The 24,179-nt window shown below is 42.0% G+C and overlaps 1 protein-coding gene across 3 annotated transcripts in view; it reads right to left on the bottom strand.

Moving 5' to 3' along the window:
• RNF130 (ring finger protein 130) overlaps nt 1-23,455 on the bottom strand; it is a 135,909-nt gene extending 112,454 nt beyond the window's left edge. For 2 of the 3 annotated variants that reach the window (XM_043910680.1, XM_043910681.1), the window contains exon 1: nt 22,770-23,452. In XM_043910680.1, the coding sequence (XP_043766615.1) occupies nt 22,770-23,214 (445 nt within the window). In that variant the 5' untranslated portion in view covers nt 23,215-23,452. Of the gene's footprint in view, nt 1-22,769 lie in introns of all 3 variants that reach the window. The other variant, XM_043910678.1, reaches the window with a different exon arrangement.
• Nucleotides 23,456-24,179: the final 724 nt, after the last annotated feature.

Raw genomic sequence — 24,179 nt, 5'->3', positions numbered from 1 at the left:
TTCTTAGGATTATATTGACTCTGTAGGTCAGTTTGGGGGAGTACTGCCACTATACCAGTATTAAGTTTTTAGATCCATGAACATGGGATGTCTTTCCATTTATTTGGGTTTTCTGGAACTTCCTGTGACAATATTTTTTAGTTTTCAGGGCCAATAACATTTTAAAATTATATTAAAAATACATTTTCTAATTGTTTGCTCTGGCACACAGAAGTACAATTGACTGTGTGTGTGTATGTATCTAGTGACCTTTCTAAATTTACTTCAACCAAAAAAAAAAAATCACTTATAATAAGTAAGAAACTAAGAATTATTGACATTTAATTACAGATTAACACTGGCTTCTTTCCTTAATCCATGTCAGATGATTGTGTACCTCATATGGTATTCCAAGGTATCCTGAATGAAGAATGATCCCACAAATGTAAAGTGGATGCATACCTCCCTCTCACACGTGTTTTCAGTTTTTTACAAAATAGCATATACAGTTACATCAAGTTGCACATGATATCATCTACTTTTAACTAAACTCTCTCTCATTAAATGGACAAATGCCTTAAAAAAAGTCCCTTCAAAATAAAGCAAAAATAAATTGGCAGAGCTGACATTTCTACTCCTATACAAGCTCTTTTTCACCAACCATAAAAGGTTTTATAAAAAAAAAACCCAACTAATCAGATTTGGAAAAGAATACCATCAAATAGGAAATGATCACAAAAGACTAGAAGATCACAAAAGATTAGAAATACAGGCTTATTATAGCTATTATTAACTATTAACCTAAGTGTTACACTTTAAGGTATTATGTCAAAGAAAACCAGGAGTGTGGTTTAACATTTATAAGTATAATACATATACTGGGAATAAATGTACACACAATCAAAAAAGTGTGCCTCCCAGTACTACACCAAGAGAGTGCCAGCAGACACAGGAAAGCCAGTTAGGAAGCCACAGTCCAGGAAAGAGATTAAAAAGTTGCAGTGGATATGGAGAGAAATGGAGACACATTTTAGAGATGTTAAAGAATATGGATCAACAGGACTTGGTAATTAATTAAATATGGGGGTAAAAATCTGTGATGACTGAAACAGCAAACACTGGAGGAGGAACAGATTTTTGGAGGAAAGATGGTGAATTGTTATGGACATTATCAGGCTCGTAAGAAAACTGAGAGGGAGAGAATAATTCCACTTCTAAGCATATAGTCAATAAAATGTTATATATGTGTAACAAAAGACATGTACACAATCTTTATGACAGCATTGGTTGTAACTGCTAAAAAGCAGGCATCCCACATGTCCTTCAACAGCAAAATAGGTAAAATGTGGTATATTTATGCCCTGGATCACTGACAAATTACTGCTATACGCAACAACATGAATTTATCTCACCAGCACAATGTGAGCAAAAGAAACTAATCATAAGATGAAAAATAATACATACCATGATTCTATGTATAAAAAACAGGCATAATCTCTAGTGTTCAAAGTCAGAATAGTATTTACTTTGGGGGAGGGAGGGAGGAGAAATAGTGATTGAAAGGGGATTTCCAGGAAGCTCTGTGGAGCTGGTAACACTGTTTCTTGACAAGGTTCAGAGTGACATCAATGTGTTTGCCAGAGTTATTCATCAAGCTGCAGACTTATGAATGTACATTTTTCTCTGTGTTATAGCAAATGAATGCTGTATGACTCCACTTAGATGAGGTTTCTAGAGCAGTCAAATTCATAGAGACAAAGTAGAAGGATGGGTTCCAGGGGCCAGGGAGAGAAGGAAATGCACAGTCGTTTAATGGATATGCAGTTTCAGTTTTTCAAGACAAAAACAGTTCTGGAGGTTGGTTGCACAATAACGCGCATCTATGTAACACTACTGAAATGTCCCACACCTAAGTTGGTTAAGATGGTAGGCTTTATGTTATATGTATTTCACTATACTTGTAAGAGACTTCCCTGGTGGTACAGTGGATAAGAATCCTGCCAAAACAGGGGATGCGGGTTTGACCCCTGGGCTGGAAAGACTCCACGTGTCGCAGAGCAAGTGAACCCATGCACCAGTTACTGGGCCTGAGCCGCCACTAATGAGCCTGTGAGTCACAACTATCACAGCCTGTGAGCCCAGGGCCTGTGCTCCGCAACAGCGAAACCACTGCAAAAAGAACCCCAACCACTGCAACAGAGCAGCCTCCACTTACTGCAACTAGAGAAGCCCGAGTGTGGCAACAAAGACCCAGTGAAACAAAAAAAATCAAACCAACCAACCCTTCAATAGTTTTCTATTCCTCCTGGGATAACGTCAAAAATTGGAACATAGCCTAAAAAGTACTGACCCACATTTTCATCTCTGCTGTATACCATTCTCCCTCTTATTCTCTAAACTCCCCCTTACTCTCTAAACTCAAGCATTCCAACTTTTTTTTTCTTTTTAATATCACTTTCAGTTTTCATATACGTTCCTAGCCTGAACTGGTCTTCCATTCCATGTCCCTCTTCGTTTAATATCTGCTCATGCTTTATCCTCAGCTTAAACATCATTTCTTCAGAGAAGTATTCCCTGACCAACCTAGACTGGGTTAATATTCTCATTTATGCTCTCTCAGCATCTTGATCCTTTCCCCAAGAATTATTATTAAATAATTCTTGTGTTATTATTTGTTTAATGTCTGTTTTCACCATGACACAATACACAGGGGATAACTCACCTAGCTGCTTGCACCAGACAGAATGCAGGAACTTCTTGTTCTGCCTGCTATATACTTCCTGTTGTTCAGGCGTGAAGTCGTGTCTGACTCTTTATGACCCCATGAACTGCAGCATGCCAGGCTTCTCTGTAAATCACTATCTCCTACTCATGTCCATTGAGTCAGTAATGCCATCCAAACATCTCATCCTGTCGCCCCCCTTCTCCTCTTGCTCCCCTTTCATCAGGTGGGCGAAGTATTGGCATTTCCCCATCAGTCCTCCCAATGAATATTCAGGACTGATTTCCTTTAGGATGGACTGGTTTGATCTCCTTCCAATCCAAGGGACTCTCAAGAGTCTTCTCCAAGACCACAGTTGAAAGTATCAATTCTTCAGCACTCAGCCTTCTTTATGGTCCAACTCTCATATCCATACATGATCACTGGAAAAACCATAGCTTTGACTAGATGGATCTCTATTGGTAAAGTGATGTCTCTGCTTTTTAATACACTGTCTCGGTTTGTGATAGCTATTTTTTCCAAGGAGCAAGTATCTTTTAATTTTGTAACTGTAGTCACCATTCGCATTGATTTTGGAGCCCAAGAAAATGAAATCTGACATTGTTTCTCCGCATCTCCCCCATCTATTTGACATGAAGTGACAGGACTGGATGCCATGATCTTAGTTTCTTGAATGTTGCGTTTTAAGCCAGTTTTTTCATTGTCTTCTTTCACTTTCATCAAGAGGCTCTTTGGTTCTTCACTTTCTGCCATTAAAGTGGTATCATCTGCGTATCTGAAGTTATTGATATTTCTCCTGGCAATCTTGATTCTGGGATTTCGTATGATGTATTCTGCATATAGGTTAAATAAAGCAGGGTGACAATATACAGTCTTGATGTACTCCTTTCCCAATTCTGAACCAGTTTGTTTCATGTCTGGTTCTAACTGTTGTTTCTTCTCCTGCAAACAGGTTTCCCTGGAGGCAGGTAAGGTGGTCTAGTATTCCCATTTCCTTGAGAATTTCCAGCCTGTTGTGACCCACACAGTCAAAGGCTTTAGCTTAGTCAGTGAAGCAGAAGCAGATTTTCTTTTTTTAATTGCCTTGTTTTTTCTATGATCCAGCATTCGTTGGCATTTGATCTCCGCTTCCTCTGCCTTTTCTAAACCCAGCTTGTACATCTGGAAGGTATCAGTTCACATGCTACTGAAGTCTAGCTTGAAGGATTTTGAGCATAATCTTGCTGGCATGTGAAATGAGTGCATGAAGCTGAGGTAGGATGAGGCCCAGGAGCTGAGGGCACCCCAGCTTCACCACTGCAGTCGGCCACCTTGGAGCCGCTGTCCGTCACGGAGCCCATCTGCCACCCAGGGGCCAAGGGTACCCCAAGACTTTCCGCTGCTGCTGGTCACCCTGGGGCCGATCTGCCGCCGCTGCTGGCTCCACACATGGAACTGGGGGCGCTGGTCACTACCCTCCTCCCACCTCCGTCTCTGGGCTGATCTTTCTGAAGCTGCTTCCCAAGCCAGCAATGCCTCTTCAGGCAGCCGCACCCATGTCATCCCGTGGTGGCCTCTCTGCTCCAGAAACACTTGTTCCTCCTCGCGTGGCAGCGCGCCAGGGCCCCGGCTGCAGCTGGCAGCCCGGACCATCGGCCGCAGCGTCCAGTGGTCTCGCCCCGCGGAGACTCCGCTCCGGCCGCCCCTCAGCAGTTGGCACCCTGCACAAGCAGCACCAAGGCCGCTGCTGAAGTATTTTAAGACCGCTATACACTGGGTGTTAAATAACTATTTGCTGAATGAGTATTTGAAGCAGCTGTCCCACATGAGTTTAGGATTTCTGATCCAGATGAATTATAGTCTGGTGACAACATTCAGAAAAGAAACTGCGCCACTGAATGAACTTTGAGGAATCACAGAAGAAAGGTATCAGAAAACTAACTTGTGTAAATAGCACTTCATTGTTTATAAACTGATAAAGAAGGGCTGTGGAAGTTATGAGCTCCTTAGGGTACTATTAAACCATAGCAAATGTCAGAAATAATTACTAAAGGAATAATTTGTAGACACTTATATCATGGGATGCCTACATAGGTTCATCTGCCTATGTGCGGAAGGATGAGTAATGCTCTCCATCCCAAGATGTCTCCATCTTGATCCTTGGGACCTGTGAATACAATTAGGTTACATGACAAGACGGAATTAAGGTTGCTAAGTAGTTGACTGCTTATTTAACTTATATGCAGAGTACATCATGAGAAATGCTGGGCTGGAAGAAGCACAAGCTGGAATCAAGATTGCCAAGAGCAGTATCAATAACCTCAGATATGCAGATGATACCACCCTTATGGCAGAAAGTGAAGAGGAACTATAAAGCCTCTTGATGAAAGTGAAAGAGGAGAGTGAAGAAGTTGGCTTAAAGCTCAACATTCAGAAAACTAAGATCATGGCATCAGGTCCCATCACTCCATGGGAAACAGATGGGGAGACAGTGGAAACAGTGTCAGACTTTATTTTTTGGGGCTCCAGAATCACTGCAGATGGTGACTGCAGACATGAAATTAAAAGACGCTTACTCCTTGGAAGGAAAGTTATGACCAACCTAGATAGCATAAAAAAAGCAGAGACATTACTTTGCCAAAAAAGGTCCGTCTAGTCAAGGCTATGGTTTTTTTCAGTGGTCATGTATGGATGTGACAGTTGGACTGTGAAGAAAGCTGAGCACCGAAAAATTGATGCTTTTGAACTGTGGTGTTGGAGAAGACTCTTGAGAGGCCTTTGGACTACAAGGAGATCCAACCAGTCCATCCTAAAGGAGATCAGTCCTGGGTGTTCATTGGAAGGACTGATGCTGAAGCTGAAACTCCAGTACTTTGGCCACCTCAAGTGAAGAGTTGACTCATTGGAAAAGACCCTGATGCTGGGAGGGATTGGGGGCAGGAGGAGAAGGGGAAGACACAGGATGAGATGGTTGGATGGCATCACTGACTCGATGGACATGGGTTTGAGTAAACTCCGGGAGTTGGTGATGGACAGGGAGGCCTGGCGTGCTGCAATTCATGGGGTCGCAAAGAGACGGACACGACTGAGAGACTGAACTGAACTGAAGTAGCTGACTTTAAAATCAAGAGATTACCTTGGATTATGTGGGTGGAAGTGAAAATTGCTCAGTCATTACCCACTCTTTGCCACCCCATGGACTGTAGCCTTCCAGGCTCCTCTGCCCAAAACTTCTCCAGGCCAGAATACTGGAGGGGGTTGCCATTCCCTTCTCCAGGGTAACTCCCCGCCATGGCTGGAACCCAGGTCTCCTGTCACAGGCAGATCCTCTGTTGTCTGCGCCACCAGGGAAGCCCACACGTAAGATCACATGTGGGCGGGCCCCATGCAGTCACAGGGTCTCACATGTAGAAGAGAAGCTGAAGATGAGCGCCCCAGAAGGCTGTGAGAAACGCTCTCTGCTGGCTCTGAAGAGGCGGGGAGCATGAGCTAATGAATGCACGCAGTTTCCAGAAGCCGGGAAAAACAAGAAAATGGATTCTCCCTCAGACCTTCCATGAGGAGTGCAGTTTTGCCCAACACCGTGATTTTAGCTTAGTGCCACCCATTTAGGACTTCTCACTCCCAGAACTGTAAGGCAATAAATCTGTGTTCTTTCAAGCCACCTGGTTTGAGATAACTGATCACAGTGGCAACAGGAAAGTAACATACTATGTTTAAGCCATAAAGATTTACTTCTCCTTCCCAGCAAATCAGGAACAAAGTAAATATAATATATATATATATATTTATTTTAATCAAAGAACTTGATTGGCTTTTACGATATAAGACAAAGAAATATGTACAATATCAAATGCAAACTCAATAAAGTAAATTAGTAAACTATGAAATGCCCACTCCACTCCCCAGAAGTGCTGAGTAATGGAATAATGTTAACCATCTTAGAAGGTTTTTAGGAACATACTACAAGGGTCTATTCATTCACACTCTTTGATATTTGATACTTTTATCAATAACCTACATCAGTGTTCTGAACTTTGGGTCTATGAACCACTTGAGGTTTCAAGAGGCATCTGAACATCCTAAACCTTACTGAAAACTTGGTGTATTTATACATAAATAAGTACTTTTCATCAGAAAGGTCCACAGCTTTCATTAAAGTCTTGAATCCACAACCACAGAAGGTTAAGAATCACTTAGGTGAAGATATAAAAAGTATGCTCACCACCTTCATGGGTGACACACAGCTGCTATGAAGAATAAAGACTGGATGACAGATCAGGATTCAAAAAGTATCCTGAAAGGCTGAATGACCAGCCTAAATCGAGTAAAGATAAAATTACTCGATTTAGGGCAACCTCTATGAAAAAGTCCTAGAAAGTCTAATCAGCAGTAATTTCAGTATGAGTCACTGGTTAAGGGTACCAAAATAACCTATATGACTCTAGGCATGTGTTCAGAATGATGGGGAAGAAAGCAGTTCTACTCTCTTCTGTACTGCTGAAACCAAACTGCAGTGCTGTTCAATTCTGTTTTCTCTTTGCATTAATTCTTATGGCTGCCATATCAAATGACTACAAACCTTGTGGCTTCAGTCAGTTCAGTTCAGTTGCTCAGTCTCGTCCGACTCTTGGAAACCCCATGGACAACAGCACGTCAGGCCTCCCTGTCCATCACCAACTCTCAGAGTTTACTCAAACTCAAGTCCATTGAGTCGGTAATGCCATCCAACCATCTCATCCTCTGTCATCCCGTTCTCCTCCCGCCTTCAATCTTTCCCAGCATCTGGGTCTTTTTACATGAGTCAGTTCTTCACATCTGGTGGCCAAAGTATTGGAGTTTCAGCTTCAGCATCAGTCCTTCCAATGAATATTCAGGACTGATTTCCTTTAGGATTGACTGGTTGGATCTCCTTGCAGTCCAAGAGACTCTCAAGAGTCTTCTCCAACACAGTAGTTCGAAAGCATCAATTCTTCAGCACTCAGCTTTCTTTATAGTCCAACTCTCACATTCATACATGACCACTGGAAAAACCATAGCTTTAACTATATAGACCTTTGTTGGCAAAGTAATGTCTCTGCTTTTTAATATGTTATCTATGTTGGTCATAACTTTTTTCCCCAAGGAGTGTCTTTTAATTTCATGGCTGCAGTCACCATCTGCAGTGATTTTGGAGCCCCCCAAAAATAAAGTCTGTCACTGTTTCCACTGTTTCCCCATCTATTTGCCATGAAGTGATGGGACCAGATGCCATGATCTTAGTTTTCTGAATGTAGAGCTTTAAGCCAACTTTTTCACTCTCCTCTTTCACTTTCATCAAGAGGCTCTTTAGTTCTTCTTTGCTTTCTGCCATAAAGGTGGTGTCATCTGCATATCTGAGGTTATTGATATTTCTCTCAGCAATCTTGATTCCAGCTTGTGCTTCATCCAGACCGACATTTCTCATGATGTACTCTGCATACAAGTTAAATAAGCAGGGTGACAATACACAACCTTGATGTACTCCTTTTCCTATTTGGAACCAGTCTGTTGTTCCATGTCCACTTCTAACTGTTCATTCTTGACCTGCATACAGATTTCTCAAGAGGCAGGTCTTGAGATACCAGATGGGTCTGGTATTCCCATCTCTTTAAAAATTTTCCAGAGTTTGTTGTGATTCCCACAGTCAAAGGCTTTGGCATAGTCAATAAAGCAGAAACAGATGTTTTTCTGGAACTCTCTTGCTTTTTCAATGATCTGATGGATGTTGGCAGTTTGATCTCTGGTTCCTTTGCCTTTTCAAAATCCAGCTTAAACATCTGTCAGTTCACGGTTCATGTACTGTTGAAGCCTGGCCTGGAGAATGTTGAGCATTACTTTACTAGCGTGTGAAATGAGTGCAATTGTGCGGTGTAGTTTGAACATTCTTTGGCATTGCCTTTCTTTGGGATTGGAATGAAAACTGAACTTTTCCAGTCCTGTGGCCACTGCTGAGTTTTCCAAATTTGCCGGCATATTGAGTGCAGCACTTTCACAGCATCATCTTTCGGGATTTGAAATAGCTCAACTGGAGATCCATCACCTCCACTAGCTTTGTTCATAGTGATGCTTCCTAAGGCCCACATGACTTTGCATTCCAGGATGTCTGGCTCTAGGTGACTGATCACACCATCATGATTATCTGGGTTGTGAAGATCTTTTTTGTACAGTTCTTCCGTGTATTCTTATCACCTTTTCTTAATATCTTCTTCTGTTAGGGTCGTATCATTTCTGTCCTTTATTGAGCCCATCTTTTGATGAAATGTTCCCTTGGTATGTATAATTTTCTTGAAAAGATCTTTAGTCTTTCTCATTCTATTGTTTTCCTCTATTTCTTTGCAGTGATCACTGAAGAAGGCTTTCTTATCTCTCCTTGCTATTCTTTGGAACTCTGCATTCAAATGGGTGTATCTTTCCTTTTCTCCTTTGCTTTTCTCGTCTCTTCTTTTCTCAGCTATTTGTAAGACCTCCTCAGACAGCCATTTTGCTTTTTTGCACTTCTTTTTCTTGAGGGTAGTCGTGATCCCTGTCTCTTGTACAATGTAACGAACCTCAGTCCATAGTTCTTCAGTCACTCTATCAGATCTAATCCCTTGAATTTATTTCTACTTCCACTGTATAATCATAAGGGATTTGATTTAGGTCATGCCTGAATGGTCTAGTGGTTTCCCCTACTTTCTTCAATTTAAGTCCGAATTTGGCAATAAAGAGTTCATGATCTGAGCCACAGCCAGCTCCCGGTCTTGTTTTTGCTGACTGTATAGAGCTTCTCCATCTTCAGCTGCAAAGAATAAAATCAATCTGTTTTCGGTATTGAACATATGGTGATGTCCATGTGTGACTTAAAACAACATAAATGTATTGTCTCCTAATTCAGGAGGGCAGAAGTCAAGATCAAGGTGTCGGTATAGTTGGCTCCTTCTGGAGACTCCAAGGGAAAAACAGTCCTATGCCTCTCTCCTAACCTCCGGTTGTTGCCAGCAATCCTTGGCACTCTCTAGCTGTGGCAGCATAACTCCTATTTCAACCTCTATCTTCCCATGGCCTTTATCTTTGTTTGTTTCTCTGCATTCTCTCTTCTCCTTAGAAGGACACAAATTACTGGATTTAGGGTCCACCATAAACTAGTATGATCTTATCTTGATCCTTAACTACTTACATCTGCAAAGATCTTATTTGCAAATAAGATCACATTCTGAAGTGCCAGGTGGACAAGAATTTTTGTGGGACGTTACTAAACTCACTGTATCCTTTAAGTGGAAAGCTGCATTCTGCGGTTTAAAATACTATATTCTTAAGAACAGAAATAAGAACATGAAGTCTAAGGGTTAGAGGACTTCAATCAGACAAGGAAATTAACAACTGTCTACAAATTTTTTGAACCAATTTTTTTTGTGCAGATGAAAAAAAGACTTTCTAACATTCTGTTTTCCAGAGATGAATGTGGTAGATTTCCATCACTCATTTGTTCAAGTGTGAGCTGTAAAACCACTGGATAGGAAAGCTGAGGCCTCAGATGAGTGGCTAGACTTGATTACAGATGATCATTAAGTTCTTAGATTCTACAATTCCTTCCCCATGTCTCCATCTCCATGGTCCTTTTAACTGGCCATTATATAGAATCAAGGAGAAGGCAATGGCAACCCACTCCAGTACTCTTGCCTGGAAAATCCCACGGACGGAGGAGCCTGGTAGGCTGTAGTCCATGGGGTCACGAAGAGTTGAACACGACTGAGGGACTTCACTTTCACGCACTGGAGAAGGAAATGGCGACCCACTCCAGTGTTCTTGCCTAAAGAATCTCAGGGACAGAGGAGCCTGGTGGGCTGCCATCTATGGGGTCACACAGAGTCAGACACCATTGAAGCGACTTAGCAGCAGCAGCAGCAGCATACAGAATCAAAGAACCATAAAGCTCTATTAATACAGCAACCATCATGTGAAGACTAGGAGATAGAGGTGAGTGGGATACCAGCAAGAAGGCACACATTGTAAAGAAAACACAGAGGCCCTAGGAACGAGAGTATCAAAATACAGGTAGCTTCAGCACGGAGAGCAAGGGAGAGATGAATGGCCTGAGGGAGGGGAAGGCTGGAACCAACCAATCAGGAGGTGCCTTGTATACTACAGTAAGGCGTTCCGATTTCCACTCTAAGGATTAGAAGAAGCCACTGAGGGGTAATTTAAGCAAGCAGTGACAAGACTGGGTGAAGTTTCAAGATCACTGTGGCTACTGGGGAGAAAAGACTGACAGAAGTTAAGAAGCAGGAAGACCAGAGAGATGGCAACTGTCTGTACTAAGATGACAGGAGTGAAAATGGCAAGCAACAGATAGATATGATACACCCTGACAGTAAAATGTGAAGGATCAATCAGAAGTGGAATGTAAGAAAAAGAAGCTAAGATGACTCCTAAATTTGTTTAAATTACAAGAGAGGACAGTGATGTCATTTGCTGAGATGGGGAAGACTAGAAAACAGGTATTAGTCACTCAGTCATGTCCAACTCTTTGCAATCCCATGGACTGCAGCCCACGAGGCTCCTCTGTCCATGGAATTGTCCAGGCAAGAATACTAGAGTGGGTAGTCATTCCCTTCTCCAGGGGATCTTTCCAACCCAGGGATTGAACCTGGGTCTCCTGCATTGCAAGCAGATTCTTCACCATTTGAGCCACCAGGGAAACCCTGAAAACAGTGGTAGTAGACAGGATATATATACATATATATATGTATACACACACACACACACACACACACACATATCAAAAGCTCCATTTATCAATCTGGAGATATTCTTGGGAAATTTAAGTTAAAAATACCAAGTAGGCAGTTGAATATATGAATCCAGAGCTCAGATAAGACTAGGCTAAAAGTAAAGACATAGGAAGAAGTGACAGGAGACAAGTGGAAAGAGGAAAAGCCTACTGTAAACCAAAATGGAGGACACATCTTGCTAATGGACCCGCAAAATAAATCAAGACAAAGCACAGAGAGACATGTTTTACAACTATGGGGGGCTCAACATTAAGATGCTGAGTGTTGTTCCAGGGGAAGGAGCTTTGAGGAGGCTGCTCTCACTGCTTCCAGTGCGGCTGCCTCTATGATGGCTCATCTTGCTGCAAAACAAATGCTGAATGCTATTTTCGCTTCTGGCCTTTTTTCTGCTAAAAGCAAAAATCCTCTTGAGGTTTCTTTCGGTTATCAAAAATAGGTACTAATATAGGTCTTTCATAAAAGCAAAATGGCATAAGGTGAACTTTCGAAAAGTGGAGATTACCCATAGTTAAGTCTTCATGCTTTAAATACAGATTGATTTTAAATAGGGAAAACCAAAATAAAATAAAAGCATTAATATCATCATCATAAAAATATTATAGACAAGTCCTGTCCCTTTCTAGGATTCACTAACTGCTCAAAATGATGCCACAACTATGCCACACATATACCCTGAGAAAACCATAACTGAAAAAGACCCATGTACCCCAGTGTTCATTGCAGCAGTATTTACAATAGCTAGGACATGGAAGCAACCTAGATGTCCATGGACAGATGAATGGATAAAGAAACAATGGAATATTACTCAGCCATAAAAAGGAACATATTTGAGTCAGTTCTAATGAGGTGGATGAAGCTAGAGCTTATTATACAGAGTAAAGTAAGTCAAAAAGAGAAAAAGAAGTGTCATATATTAACGCATATATATGGAATCTAGAAAGATGGCACTGATGAACCTATTTGCAGGGCAGCAATGGAGACTCGGGCATAGAGAACAGACTTCTGGACACAGGGGGCAAAGAGAGGGTGGGACAAATGGAAAGAGAAGGATGGAAGAATATACAGTACCGTATGTAAAACAGATAGCCAGTGGGAATTTGCTGTATGATTCAGGGAGCTCAAATCCAATGAGGAGTGGGATGGATGGGAGGTGGGAGGGAGCTTCAACAGGGAGGGGACATGTGTATACCCATGGCTGATTCATGCTGATGTACGGCAGAAACCAACACACTACTGTAAAGCAATTATCCTTCAATTAAAAATAAATAAATAAATAAAAACGATGCCACATTTTAGCTTGATTCCTGTTAAGACAAGAATACTTGGTCTTAACTCTTTTCTTATTGGGGAAAAACATGCACTTTTCAGCATATTTCTAGTCATCTCTCAGTTTTCTACTCATTCTAACCATGGTTTGGAATTAATTCAATTTTTCTTGAAGCTAGGGAATAAACTTTATTAAAAAAATCTTTTATTAAAAAAAACTTTTATTAAAAAAAATTAAAAGGCGAGGGTGGGATGTTTCGAGAGAACAGCATCGAAACATGTATATTATCTATGGTGAAACAGATCACCAGCCCAGGCTGGATGCATGAGACAAGTGCTCGGGCCTGGTGCACTGGGAAGACCCAGAGGGATTGGGTAGAGAGGGAGGTGGGAGGGGGGATCGGGATGGGGAATAAATCCATGGCTGATTCATGTCAATGTATGACAAAAACCACTACAATATTGTAAAGAAATTAGCCTCCAACTAATAAAAATAAATGGAAAAAAAAATCAACTTTAGACACTTATTTGTTCCCTTTAGAGAGTATGACTTTCCCTCTGAAGAAGGTTTTATATTAAAAATACTTCAAAAAAATGAGAGAAAAGAAAATGAGAAATGTTACCCATGATCCAACAAACATAACACAGCCATTTTTATTTTTGCATATTACTTTGAGTCCCTGTCCACTGTAACGATATTACTTTTGTAGGATATACCTAACTTTCACATGATCCCCTTTAATGGTTGTGTAACATTCCACGAAGTAGATCATAATTTACTAAACTCACTTGAGAAGTGGTACAAGACATGGTGGAAGTATGAGCTCTGTAGTCAGACAGACCTACATCAAATCCAATCACTTCTGAATCAGCTGCTGGATTACTCCACTCTAATTTGTCCAACACTAATTACCAGCACCACCCTCCTATGTTCCAGGCTCAGCACTGAGTATACAAAAGTGGACACCAGGATCTCTGCCTTCAGAAGCAAACAAGATAGACACACAATTTCCAACCACATTAAGTGCTATAAAGAAAAAAAACAGAAAACACACAAAAACACCAAGAGACTGGAGTGCCTTGAATTCCCATCCACAGAATGAGGATATCTTACCACCTAGAGCTGTTACAAGAATTCAATGATACTCCATGTACAATACTTGGCACCATTCTGGGCAGAGAGTATGTACCCAGTATATGTTAACTATATCACTGTTTGGGATAAAAAGAGATCACCTAAGCAGGAACTATCATCCTCTCAGTATACACTTTCTTTTTTTCTCTATCAATATAAATCCTACACTTTTTCAGGTTTGAGTTTACTGCTAGAAGTTTGATGTGGGTCTACTTTTTAAAAATTTATTTTATTGAAGGGTAATTGTTTTACGGAATTTTGCTATTTCCTGTCAAACTTCAACATTAATCAGCCATAGGTATACATATATCACCTTCCTTTTGAACCTCCCTCCCCATCCTACCCCCTAGGTTGAGACAGAGCCCCTGATTGAGTTTCCTGAGCCATATATCAATTCCTGTTGGCTACCTGTTTTACATATAGTAAAGTAAGTTTCCGACTCAATGGACATGAGTTTGGGTGGACTCCGGGAGTTGGTGATGGACAGGGAGGCCTGGCATGCTGCAGTTCATGGGGTTGCAAAGAGTCGGACATGACTGAGTGACCGAACTGAACTCAAACTAAGTTTCCATGTTACTCTTTCCATACATCTCACCCTCTCCTCCCCTCTCCCTCTGTCCATAAGTCTATTCTCTATGTCTGTTTCTCCATTGTTGCCCTGTAAATATCTTTAGTACCACTTTCTAGATTCTGTATATATGCATTAAAATACAGTATTTATCTCTTTCTGACTCACTTCACTCTGTGTAATAGATTCTAGGTTCATCCACCTCATTAGAACTGACTCAAATGCGTTCCTTTTTATGGCTGAGTAATATTCCATTGTGTATATGTACCACAACTTCTTTATCCATTCATCTGTCCATGGACATCTAGGTTGCTTCCATGTTCTAGCTATTGTAAACAGTGCTGCAATGAACAATGGGATACATGTGTCTTTTTCAATTTTGGTTTCCTCAGGGTATATGCCTAGGAGTGAGATTGCTGGGTCATATGGTGATTTTATTCCTAGTTTTTTAAGGCATCTCCTTACCACCTTCCATAGTGGCTGTATCAATTTACATTCCCACCAACAGTGCAAGAGGGCTCCCTTTTCTCCACACCCTCACCAGCATTTATTGTTTGTAGACTTTTTTTTCCCCCATTTATTAGTTGGAGGCTAATTACTTTATAATATTGTAGTGGTTTTTGCCATACATTGCCATGGCTGTTTGTAGACTTTTTGATGATGGCCATTCTGACTGGTGTGAGGTGATATCTCATTGTAGTTTTGATTTGCATTTCTCTAATAATGAGCGATGTTGAGCATCTTTTCATGTGTTTATTAGCCATCTGTATGTCTTCTTTGGAGAAATGTCTGTTTAGGTCTTTTTCCCACTTTTTGATTGGGTTGTTTGAGTTTCTAGCATTGAGATGTATGAGCTGCTTGTATATTTTGGAAATGAATCCTTTGTCAGTTGTTTCATTTGCTATTATTTTCTCCCATCCTGAGGGTTGTCTTTTCACCTTGCTCATAGTTTGATGTAGGTCTATTTTTAGATCCATTTCTCTCCTCGTCATGTTCAAGTTTCCTTTTACCTCCGTGAACAAACTGAGTATATTTATAATAGACCTTTCAACACCTTTATTTGCAATTCCATCATTTGTCCCACTTCTGGGAATGATTCTGCTGACAGTTTTCTGTCTGGTTATGGGTCATATTTTCTCTACTTGGCTTGTCTGCTCATTTTTTATTGGATGCTGGTATTGGATTTCATGTTTTAGGGAGCTGGACTTTGTTCTAATCCCTTCAGATATTGTTAGGGTTTGTTCACAATTAAGTACTTCGAATAAATCTCATCCTTTTAAGGTTTGCCTCTAAGATTTGGTAGGTGGGTCCAGAACAGGCTTTTCTCCAGGGCTAATTTGGCCTTACTCCATGCCTCATCCATTAGGTCTTTCTACTTTGATTAGTGAGAATATGAACTATTCCCAGCCTTGTGTGAGCTCCCAAGAATTCTTCCACCTGCTAATTTCTGACAGGTCTCCATAAAATGAGCAGAAGAGTACTCGATCAAAGGCTTGAGTGAATGAACCCCTTGTAGCTCCCTCCTCTCCTGTACCTGACCTTCTCACACATTCAAGTCTACTCAAGCTGCCTTCACCTCTCTGAGCTCTGAACTCTGTCTCATCAACTCAGGAAGACCACTAGATTCTTTCTGGGTTCCCCTTCCCTGAGCTTCAGTTTAGAAACTCTCTAGGTGGTAAGCTGAGGCAGTCACAGAACTCTGCTGTTTATTTCCTTTTTCTCAGAGATCACTGTCCTGTGCTGTTTTCTGACCTATTTCTAAAACTGCTGTTTCATAACTGTCAGGTTTTTCAGTCACTTGAGGTGGCAAGGTAAACTTAGTGTCTGTTATTCCATTATGGCTAGAGGAAGAACTGATCAAGATTAATTTCAATTTCCACATTTTCAATGAAACCTCTCTAGACTACAAGTCCAAATAATTTTTCGTTTCTCTGATCTTTGTACCATTTACTGATCTAGCACAATAACAGAAGCCCTACAGTAACAGAGGCCCTCTATCAACACCCCACCATCCCCATCCCATCATACAGATTCCAGCAACACCTGTCATCAGTTTCACTACCAGACAAAGCACCACAGGGTTAAATGCAACCACATATTACAGTGGCTTGCTAGTGCCAGGCACAGTTTGAGGTATTTGGTTAAAACAAAGACGACGCTGTCCCTAATTTCCAAGAACTCACAGTTTGGGACAACTTAGGAATCAACTTCTCACCCATAAATCCATAACATAGTTTTAATGGGAAAAGCTAAGGTATAAATGAACCTTCAGAACATGGATTGTGGCTTGTCAAAATTTTCTTAAAGGGCTACAGAACAAGCAGTATAGGCTTGGAAGTCATATAGGCTCCTGTAATAACCACTCACAGAGCCACAGACACGTGAATGAATGGACACAGCTGTGTTCCAACAAACTCTGTTTACAATAACATGCGGCCGGTCCCCTTGCTGGTGTCTGCAGACAGCCTGCACCATCTTCTACAATGGCATGTCCTATTTGTGCCATCCCGGCAAGTTCTCTTAGGCAGGAATTGCATACCATATCTTCCACACACACACCACAGAACTTGCATAATGCAAGCTCAGAGGAGTTTATTAAGGACTTTTTAATTTATTTAATTTGGCATTTGAAGGGAGCCCTTTATTTTGTTCAAAATTGCTTCCAACAGTAAAGAAAGCTACACTTACTATGACTTATGGAAAAGAAATGAAGGTTTAGTGCATAAAATAAGGATGATAAAACAAACAAATGATGATCTTGAAAACTTAATTTCATTTTGTAAATAAGTCAAGGTTGCTATACTTAAAAGAACCAGCTCTGAGGACTGGTACAATCAGGTACTTTGAATAAATCTCATCCTTTTAAGGTTTGCCTCTAAGATTTGGTAGGTGGAAATGCACCCCAGAGGTGTGGACATGGTCCAAAACACTATCAGACTTCTTTGAGAATTATCTAAAGAGAGAATTCACAGGCACATTAAAAGACTGCCTCAAAAATAATTTTCAATTGTCAAAATTAAAATCTATCCAGAAAAGATATTTGATAAACTGTATGCATTTTCCAAATGGTTCAATCAAAAAGATAACCTCACAAAACAAATTCTGAGAGTGTTTAAATTTTTCATTGTTGCAAAATATGTGTGTATACATAGAAACATATACACACCCATGTGACTGGCATGAAAAGAACACAATATCCTTAACGGGTATATCTGGCACTTTGTTTAACAAGGTTCGTCTTACTTCTTTACAGTTACCCCTGTTCAAGATGGAGGGATCTTACAAGCCATCTAATCTAATGCTCCTTCAAATGAAGGATTTCCCTTTTATAATATTCAAAACAGTGTTTTGTAGATTTGTTCATCCCTTAAAACTCATATTCAGAAATGAACATGCACTAAAAGTGTGCCTGGCCTATAATGAAGTGGGACCTGTGTTACCCAGGATATGATGCTCAAATGCATGCAAGATTAGAATGGGCTGGTCAGTGAGTGCACAGAGGCTTTGTCCTATGACATGCAGCTTGAAGCCTTATTTCCCCTCAACTCCTTTCACTGCAGCTAATTTTTTTTTACCCAAATTCAAGACTACATAATAATTTCTATTAACTTTTCTCTTAGTTTCAGCCCACCATTCCATACATTGAGATGCTGAGGATCCTGCCGTCCAATATTTAAGTTAAATATGTCACGTCTTTATCAAATCACTGGCACAACAAAGACCTTCACAATGTGAAGAATAGCAAGATGAAAACTCTAAGGCAGAAAGTACAGACAACACTTTGCTATAAAGAGAAACAGAAAGATGGAACAGAGGAAGGATATACATATTTGGTGCGGAGGTTTAAAAATATATATTCAAATTTTATATGCTAATGAATCATCCAAAAGCAAAGGAAAAATACAAAATGTAAAAATATTTTCTAAATTGTTAAAATTTAATACAAATACAATTTATCATATATTGCTTGGTTATCTATTTTAGGTCAAATTTGGTTTTTAGAGCCTCCAGCTCCTTCTGAACTCTCTTTCCTTTCAGGGTCTCTGATTCCAGGATAACACCTACTTTTTTTCTGAATATTTTGAAATCTCTATATCCGGTAGCCCCTGCCTTTGGCATCACACAATCTAACATTTCATGGCCCTTTTCATCCAAGATCTTGTTTCCACATCGACTGCCTTCACGCTAAAATCAGAATTTTGAAAACCAAGTTTAGGTTTAATGGATTCATCCAACAAAATCACATATATAAAACATAAGAATCTAAGATTTTTTAAAAATGTTATGGCATCCCTTTAGTCAACCAGATGACCAAAAAAAATTTTATTACTTGGTAAAATTGTTGTCCAAGGCTTAAACATCCAATCCTGAAAATTTCAATGAAAATGACTATTCCAAATTCTTCCCAGCAGCATATTTGCATACAAAATGACATCATCAACAACAGGGCCTTCTCTCCCAACCCCCACACCCAGGCTCAAACAAAAAGTTAGTGTGCACACACACAAAGCACATCTACAACGTCTGTTCCACAGTAAATGTTAGCTAGATTTTACATTTGTTTCTAGATCTAGGCTCACCCTTTGAGTAAGTTAGTAATAAGAAAGCAACCATGAACAACAACCAGTATCTGTGAATAAATATAAGGCATGTTCCTGCAAAAGTTCACTTCAGAAAATAAATTCTTTACAGTTAAAATATGAAATTTGTTATCACCAAATAAATCTCCATTTAAAATGTACTCTAATGATAAAGAATGTATTTTCAAAGTACAACACTTGTTTATGAAATATTTTATAAAGTTTAACACTTTTCAAAATGTACTTCTAAAATACCAAAGCATTTAGGAAGAAATTGCCAAATTACTCTTTAAAGATATAGGACAAATAAATCTTGTCCAGTAATTCACATATGCCTAACTTACAGAAATAATGCAAAATAACTGGAGAGGTTTTTACTTTCACAACCTAATCAAAGAATTAAAACGAGTTGCCATGTTAAGCTCTAGGAAAACTAATTTTGTCTTTATATTCACCAAACACTTGTCCTCAAAATTAATTTTTATTAACTTCCCATCTATTGACCATGACTGGTTCTTTTTTGGCCAGTAATTCTGTCTCATAACTATTTTTTTTGTAATTTGAACATCACTTTGTTTAGTGTCAACACTCAGTAAATCTTCAATAAACACACTAAGAATTCTCTTCAATTTAAAATTACAAGCACGCAGAGTCAGAATCTATTATTTTTTCTAAAAGCACTAAAATTTGAGACTAAATTGAGAATATCATAATGTGAAATAACCAAATATTATTCAAATTTTAAGCTATTTTCTTTTTTTAAATTGAGGTATACTAGACATAACGGGCTTCCCTGGTGGCTCAGATAATAAAGAATCTGCCTGCATCGCAGGAGACCCGTGTTCCATCCTTGGCTCGGGAAGATCCCCTGGAGGTGGAAATGGCAACCCAATCCAGTATTTCTGCCTGGGAAATCTCATTGACAGAGGAGCCTGGTGGGCTACAGTCCATGTGGTTGCAAATATCCAGACACGATTGAGTGACTAGAGTACACTGACATAATAGACATAAGCTATTTCCTTACACATGAAAAATTTTAACAGATTTTTACCACCATTCTTGTTTTTTAAAATACATTCCTAGGACTTCCCTGGTGGTCCAGTGGTTGGAACTCTGCATTTCCACTGTGGGGGTGTGGGCTCGATCCCTGTTCGGGGGAACTAAAGATTCTGCACGCTAAAGATAGCATGGCCAAGAAACAAAAACAAAAAAACAAAGTACATTCCTAAATTCCTGCTGCAAAAGCACAAAAACTTCTTAGATTTCATGTTAGTCCATTGATTTAGAAACAGTTTATAGGTAAACTGACATAAAAATGCCACTAGACCGTGAGCTTCAGGAAGAAGAGAAATAATTTGTTTTGCTTATTTCTGGGGCCCCTCCCTCTTCCCCAGTACCTTGGATGGGTGGCTGGGACCAGCAGGTTTTCAATTAGTATTTGCTGGATTGAAAGAACCTATGTGTGCAGATCCCTTAGTAGAAAGCCAGACCCAAACTACCTGCAGGATTCCACCACCAATGCCATGAAAAAACCTTGAGCAATCTCATGATGTGCAGATACAAAATGAGCCCCTAGAGAACAAGGAAACGAAGAGAAGATAGACACCCAGGGGAACTGACTGCAGACTCAAGTTTCCAAGACTGCTCCAATGTACTCACACTGATGCCATGTCTAAAACTCCACCAATTCAGAGATTCATTTAGGTTGACAAATCTCCTCTTGTAAGAATGCAGGCATCATTTAAGCCTCTCAATAACCTTGTGTTGTGCTTAGTCGCTCAGTCGAGTCCAACCCTTTGCAAACTGCCAGGCTCCTCTGTCCATGGGGGTTCTCCAGGCAAGAATACTGGAATGGGTTGCTATGCCCTCCTCCAGGGGATCTTCCCAACCTAGGAATTGAACGGAGGTCTCCCACATTGCAGGCAGATTCTTTACCATCTGAGCCACCAGAGAAACCCCTCAATAAACTTAAGGTGTAACTATTTCATCATTCCCTTTTGCAGACAAAATTGAGGCTAAAAGGCCAAATTACTTTCCTAAACTCACACAGTACTTCTCCAGTGTCATAAGGCTTATGTATAGCACAACTGGAACCTCCCCACTGACAGAGGAACAAGACCAGCCTTTACCACCCATCAGTGTCCAATACCCTTCCAGCCAAACACCTAAAACAAGTTTTCTGAAAATGGGGCTTTTGCTTGGAATGACAGGCAAGCAACAAGTAGTTTCAGAACACAGATCACTTATGAGGCAAGTATCTAAAGCGAGGATCATAGATTCGAGGTGCCTAGAGGAACCCAAAGACAAACCACAGATTTCAAAACACTGCACAGGGCCAGTCCTTGTTCCACAACAGTTTGCCCCTCCCTTTCCACGTGACCCTCACAGATCTCAACCCCAGAAAACAGACTACCATTGTCAGTGCCACAGTTTGGCAATATTTTGTGTCCCAAGCACAGTGACTGGCACAGAACAAGCAAGCAAATATTTACTGAATGAACCAAAGGCCAAAGTTGTTACTGTGGGCAAGGCAGGACCCTAACTGCCTTTTTTTTAACAAAGTGGAGATGAGAAGTGCATACTAAGCAACTGATTACTGATGTAAAAATGAACGTGTGAAAGGAAGGTGTAAACTGGTGAAATGAAAGCCCTTCCTGATTCTTCTTCCCTAGCTAGATTGCCTCAAAGAAAAAAACAGCTTAGCATGTTCGCTTTCAAACACGTATCTCAGAAGCGGCGTGATGTTTTAACAGTTTAGAGTATAAAAACAAACACCTTATGTAGGTTGCCTAGTTTAGGTCATCTTAACATGAAAAGCAGCTTTAAAAAAAGTCCCCGCTAAGCATTCTCAGAGTGAGAGTGGGTAGGGATGGAGAAGATAGTAGACATTTTTCCAAAAAGTCTGCTGTGGGCCAAAAACAAAATCATACTCCACAGTGTGGGAAAAGTTTCTTTTAAAACATTACCAGAAATTTGTACAAATATATGCTTTATACTAAATTATTAAAGAGCAAATGGTAGACGTAAGATTAAGCCAAATGTCTTCAAAGACAACTCTCAAAAATTTTACCTATTTCCCCTCTGGCAGACTCTCATGACCTGAAGACTTGGGTACAGGTTCCAATTGGTATCGGATTCGTCGTAACGTGAGATGTTCAGGCGTCAAATTACAGTAAAGCTGGTGGGGCACAATAAGAGCCAAAAGCAACACGGAAGATGCCCATTTTCCTCCTCCACCCTCCTTCCACTTGTCACTTAAGAAAAACGGCACGTTTTTACGGAAGAAAAGGGCCTCATCCTTCCAGATTCAATACAGCATAGTCTGTGATCTCGGGAAGGAATCTGTGCGGATTCCGAAATACAGGTTGAGACTTCATCCATCACGAACTAGTTTTGCGCTCTTCCACCACCTCCTTTGTCTGAGCTGTCCCTGCAAACTCGCAGTTCAATGCCTTCCTGTAAACAAGCTAACTGAACCAAGGGAAGGAAAAAAAAAAAAGTCTTTTTAAAAAGAAAAGAAGAACCCAATAACACGTCTGGACGCTCATTCCCAGCAGCGAACAGGCGGGGGAGGACACGACGGGAACCTCGACCCTGGGGCCGCCCGCCGAGCGGCGCATCAATCCGGGCCGGGGTGGGGGCGCCGCGTCCGCCGCCTCCGCGCCCAGGTTGTGGCTCCTGGGGGATGGGGACAAACCCTGCCCCCCTCCGCCTTCCACGGCTCCTCTTTTCCCTGCCAGGCACTCACCTCCATGGATAGGCAGCGGCGCCAGAACCTGGCCGCGGACCTCGGCCTTGGGCGAGTCGAGTCCGTAGCGCCCGCGGTCGATGCGGAATGTAAGCGGGGCGCCGCGGCCGGGCTCCTGCACCGTCACGTTGATAAGCGCAGTGTAGTACTCCTGGCTCGCGTTGTCCGCCCGCGCCGGCCACAGGCTGCAGGTCAGCAGAGCGAACGCGGCGAGCCGGGCCGGGCCCGCCCGCGCCGCGCCGCTCATCGTCCCTCCGGCCGCCGCCGCTCGCGGACCGGGCTCCCGGGCCGGCGCCGAGAGGAGGGGCGGGCGCGGCCGGCCCTGCAGCGGGAGCGCACGCGCGCGGCCTGTGCGGGGCCGGGCACGAGCGCAGCCCTTCTCGGCGCCGCGGCCCCGCCGCTCGCCACCCTCAGAGCCACGGCCCGCCCGCAGGGACGCGCCCATGGGCGCTTCGGCGAGGACGGCGGGTCAGGGCTCGCGCGGTCGTCTCCTCTGGGTCCCTCCAGGGCCGTGTCGGCGGGCCCACTCCATCCCCTGGCCCGGTCCCGCCGAGTGGGGGCGCCTCGTGAGGACGCAGCCGGCGGGGAAGATGCGCCCGAAGGAAGGTCTCCGGAGCGCCAACTCCTCAGCGCCCGGCGGCCGCCTCAGGCGCGCGCTCCCCGCCGCCCCGCCCCCTGCCTGTGGAGTGGCACGGCGCAGGCCTGGGACTCAGCCCCACCTTCTTGCGCTTGCGTGCGAGCGCCTGTCGACTCCCGCCCGCCGGCACGAGGGCCCTGCAAGCCCCTGAGCTCGCTTGCCCCACACCCGGCCATGTTTGTACGTCAGGCCGGACGCGCGTCTGGCTTGGAGCCTGGGGGCTTTCCATGACCCTGTGGAAGAGTTTGAGATGAGGATACAAAAGAAAAATAGCTAAAACTTTAAAATTATTTTTAAAATTAAATGTCTGTGGGATTTCACATTTCAGCTGGTCACCTCCAAGTCACGTAATCGGCATCTCGGGAGGGGGTGGGGAATGCTTCTGTGCAATTAAAAGAATACGGGAGCTCACTGGACCCGGATCTTTAAGGATATCTGAGTTATCCGGAAAGGACGTCTACAGACTAGATGAAATCTCCAGAGGCACTGGACAAGACAGGCATTATGGTGAGGCTCGCTCCTCCCACCACCTCCCTCCCCCAGTACACACACAACTCTAAACACACACACACACACACACACACACACACACACACACACCCGTGTCAGTCCATGTCAGTTAAGCTATGGACTTTTCTAAAGCATAGATGAAAGGGAAAGGGGATTCTAGCTTCAGGTGCAGCTGAATTCAGGAGTTTATATGTTAGTGGGCAGTACACTCATCATTGCGATGAAGTGGAGAGGAAGGGAGATTCTCAGGTGGCTCAGAGGTA

Source organism: Cervus elaphus, chromosome 9 (assembly GCF_910594005.1).
Source record: "Cervus elaphus chromosome 9, mCerEla1.1, whole genome shotgun sequence".
Classification (NCBI taxonomy): Eukaryota; Metazoa; Chordata; class Mammalia; order Artiodactyla; family Cervidae; genus Cervus; species Cervus elaphus.
This window is presented reverse-complemented; position numbering and strand designations above follow the sequence as displayed.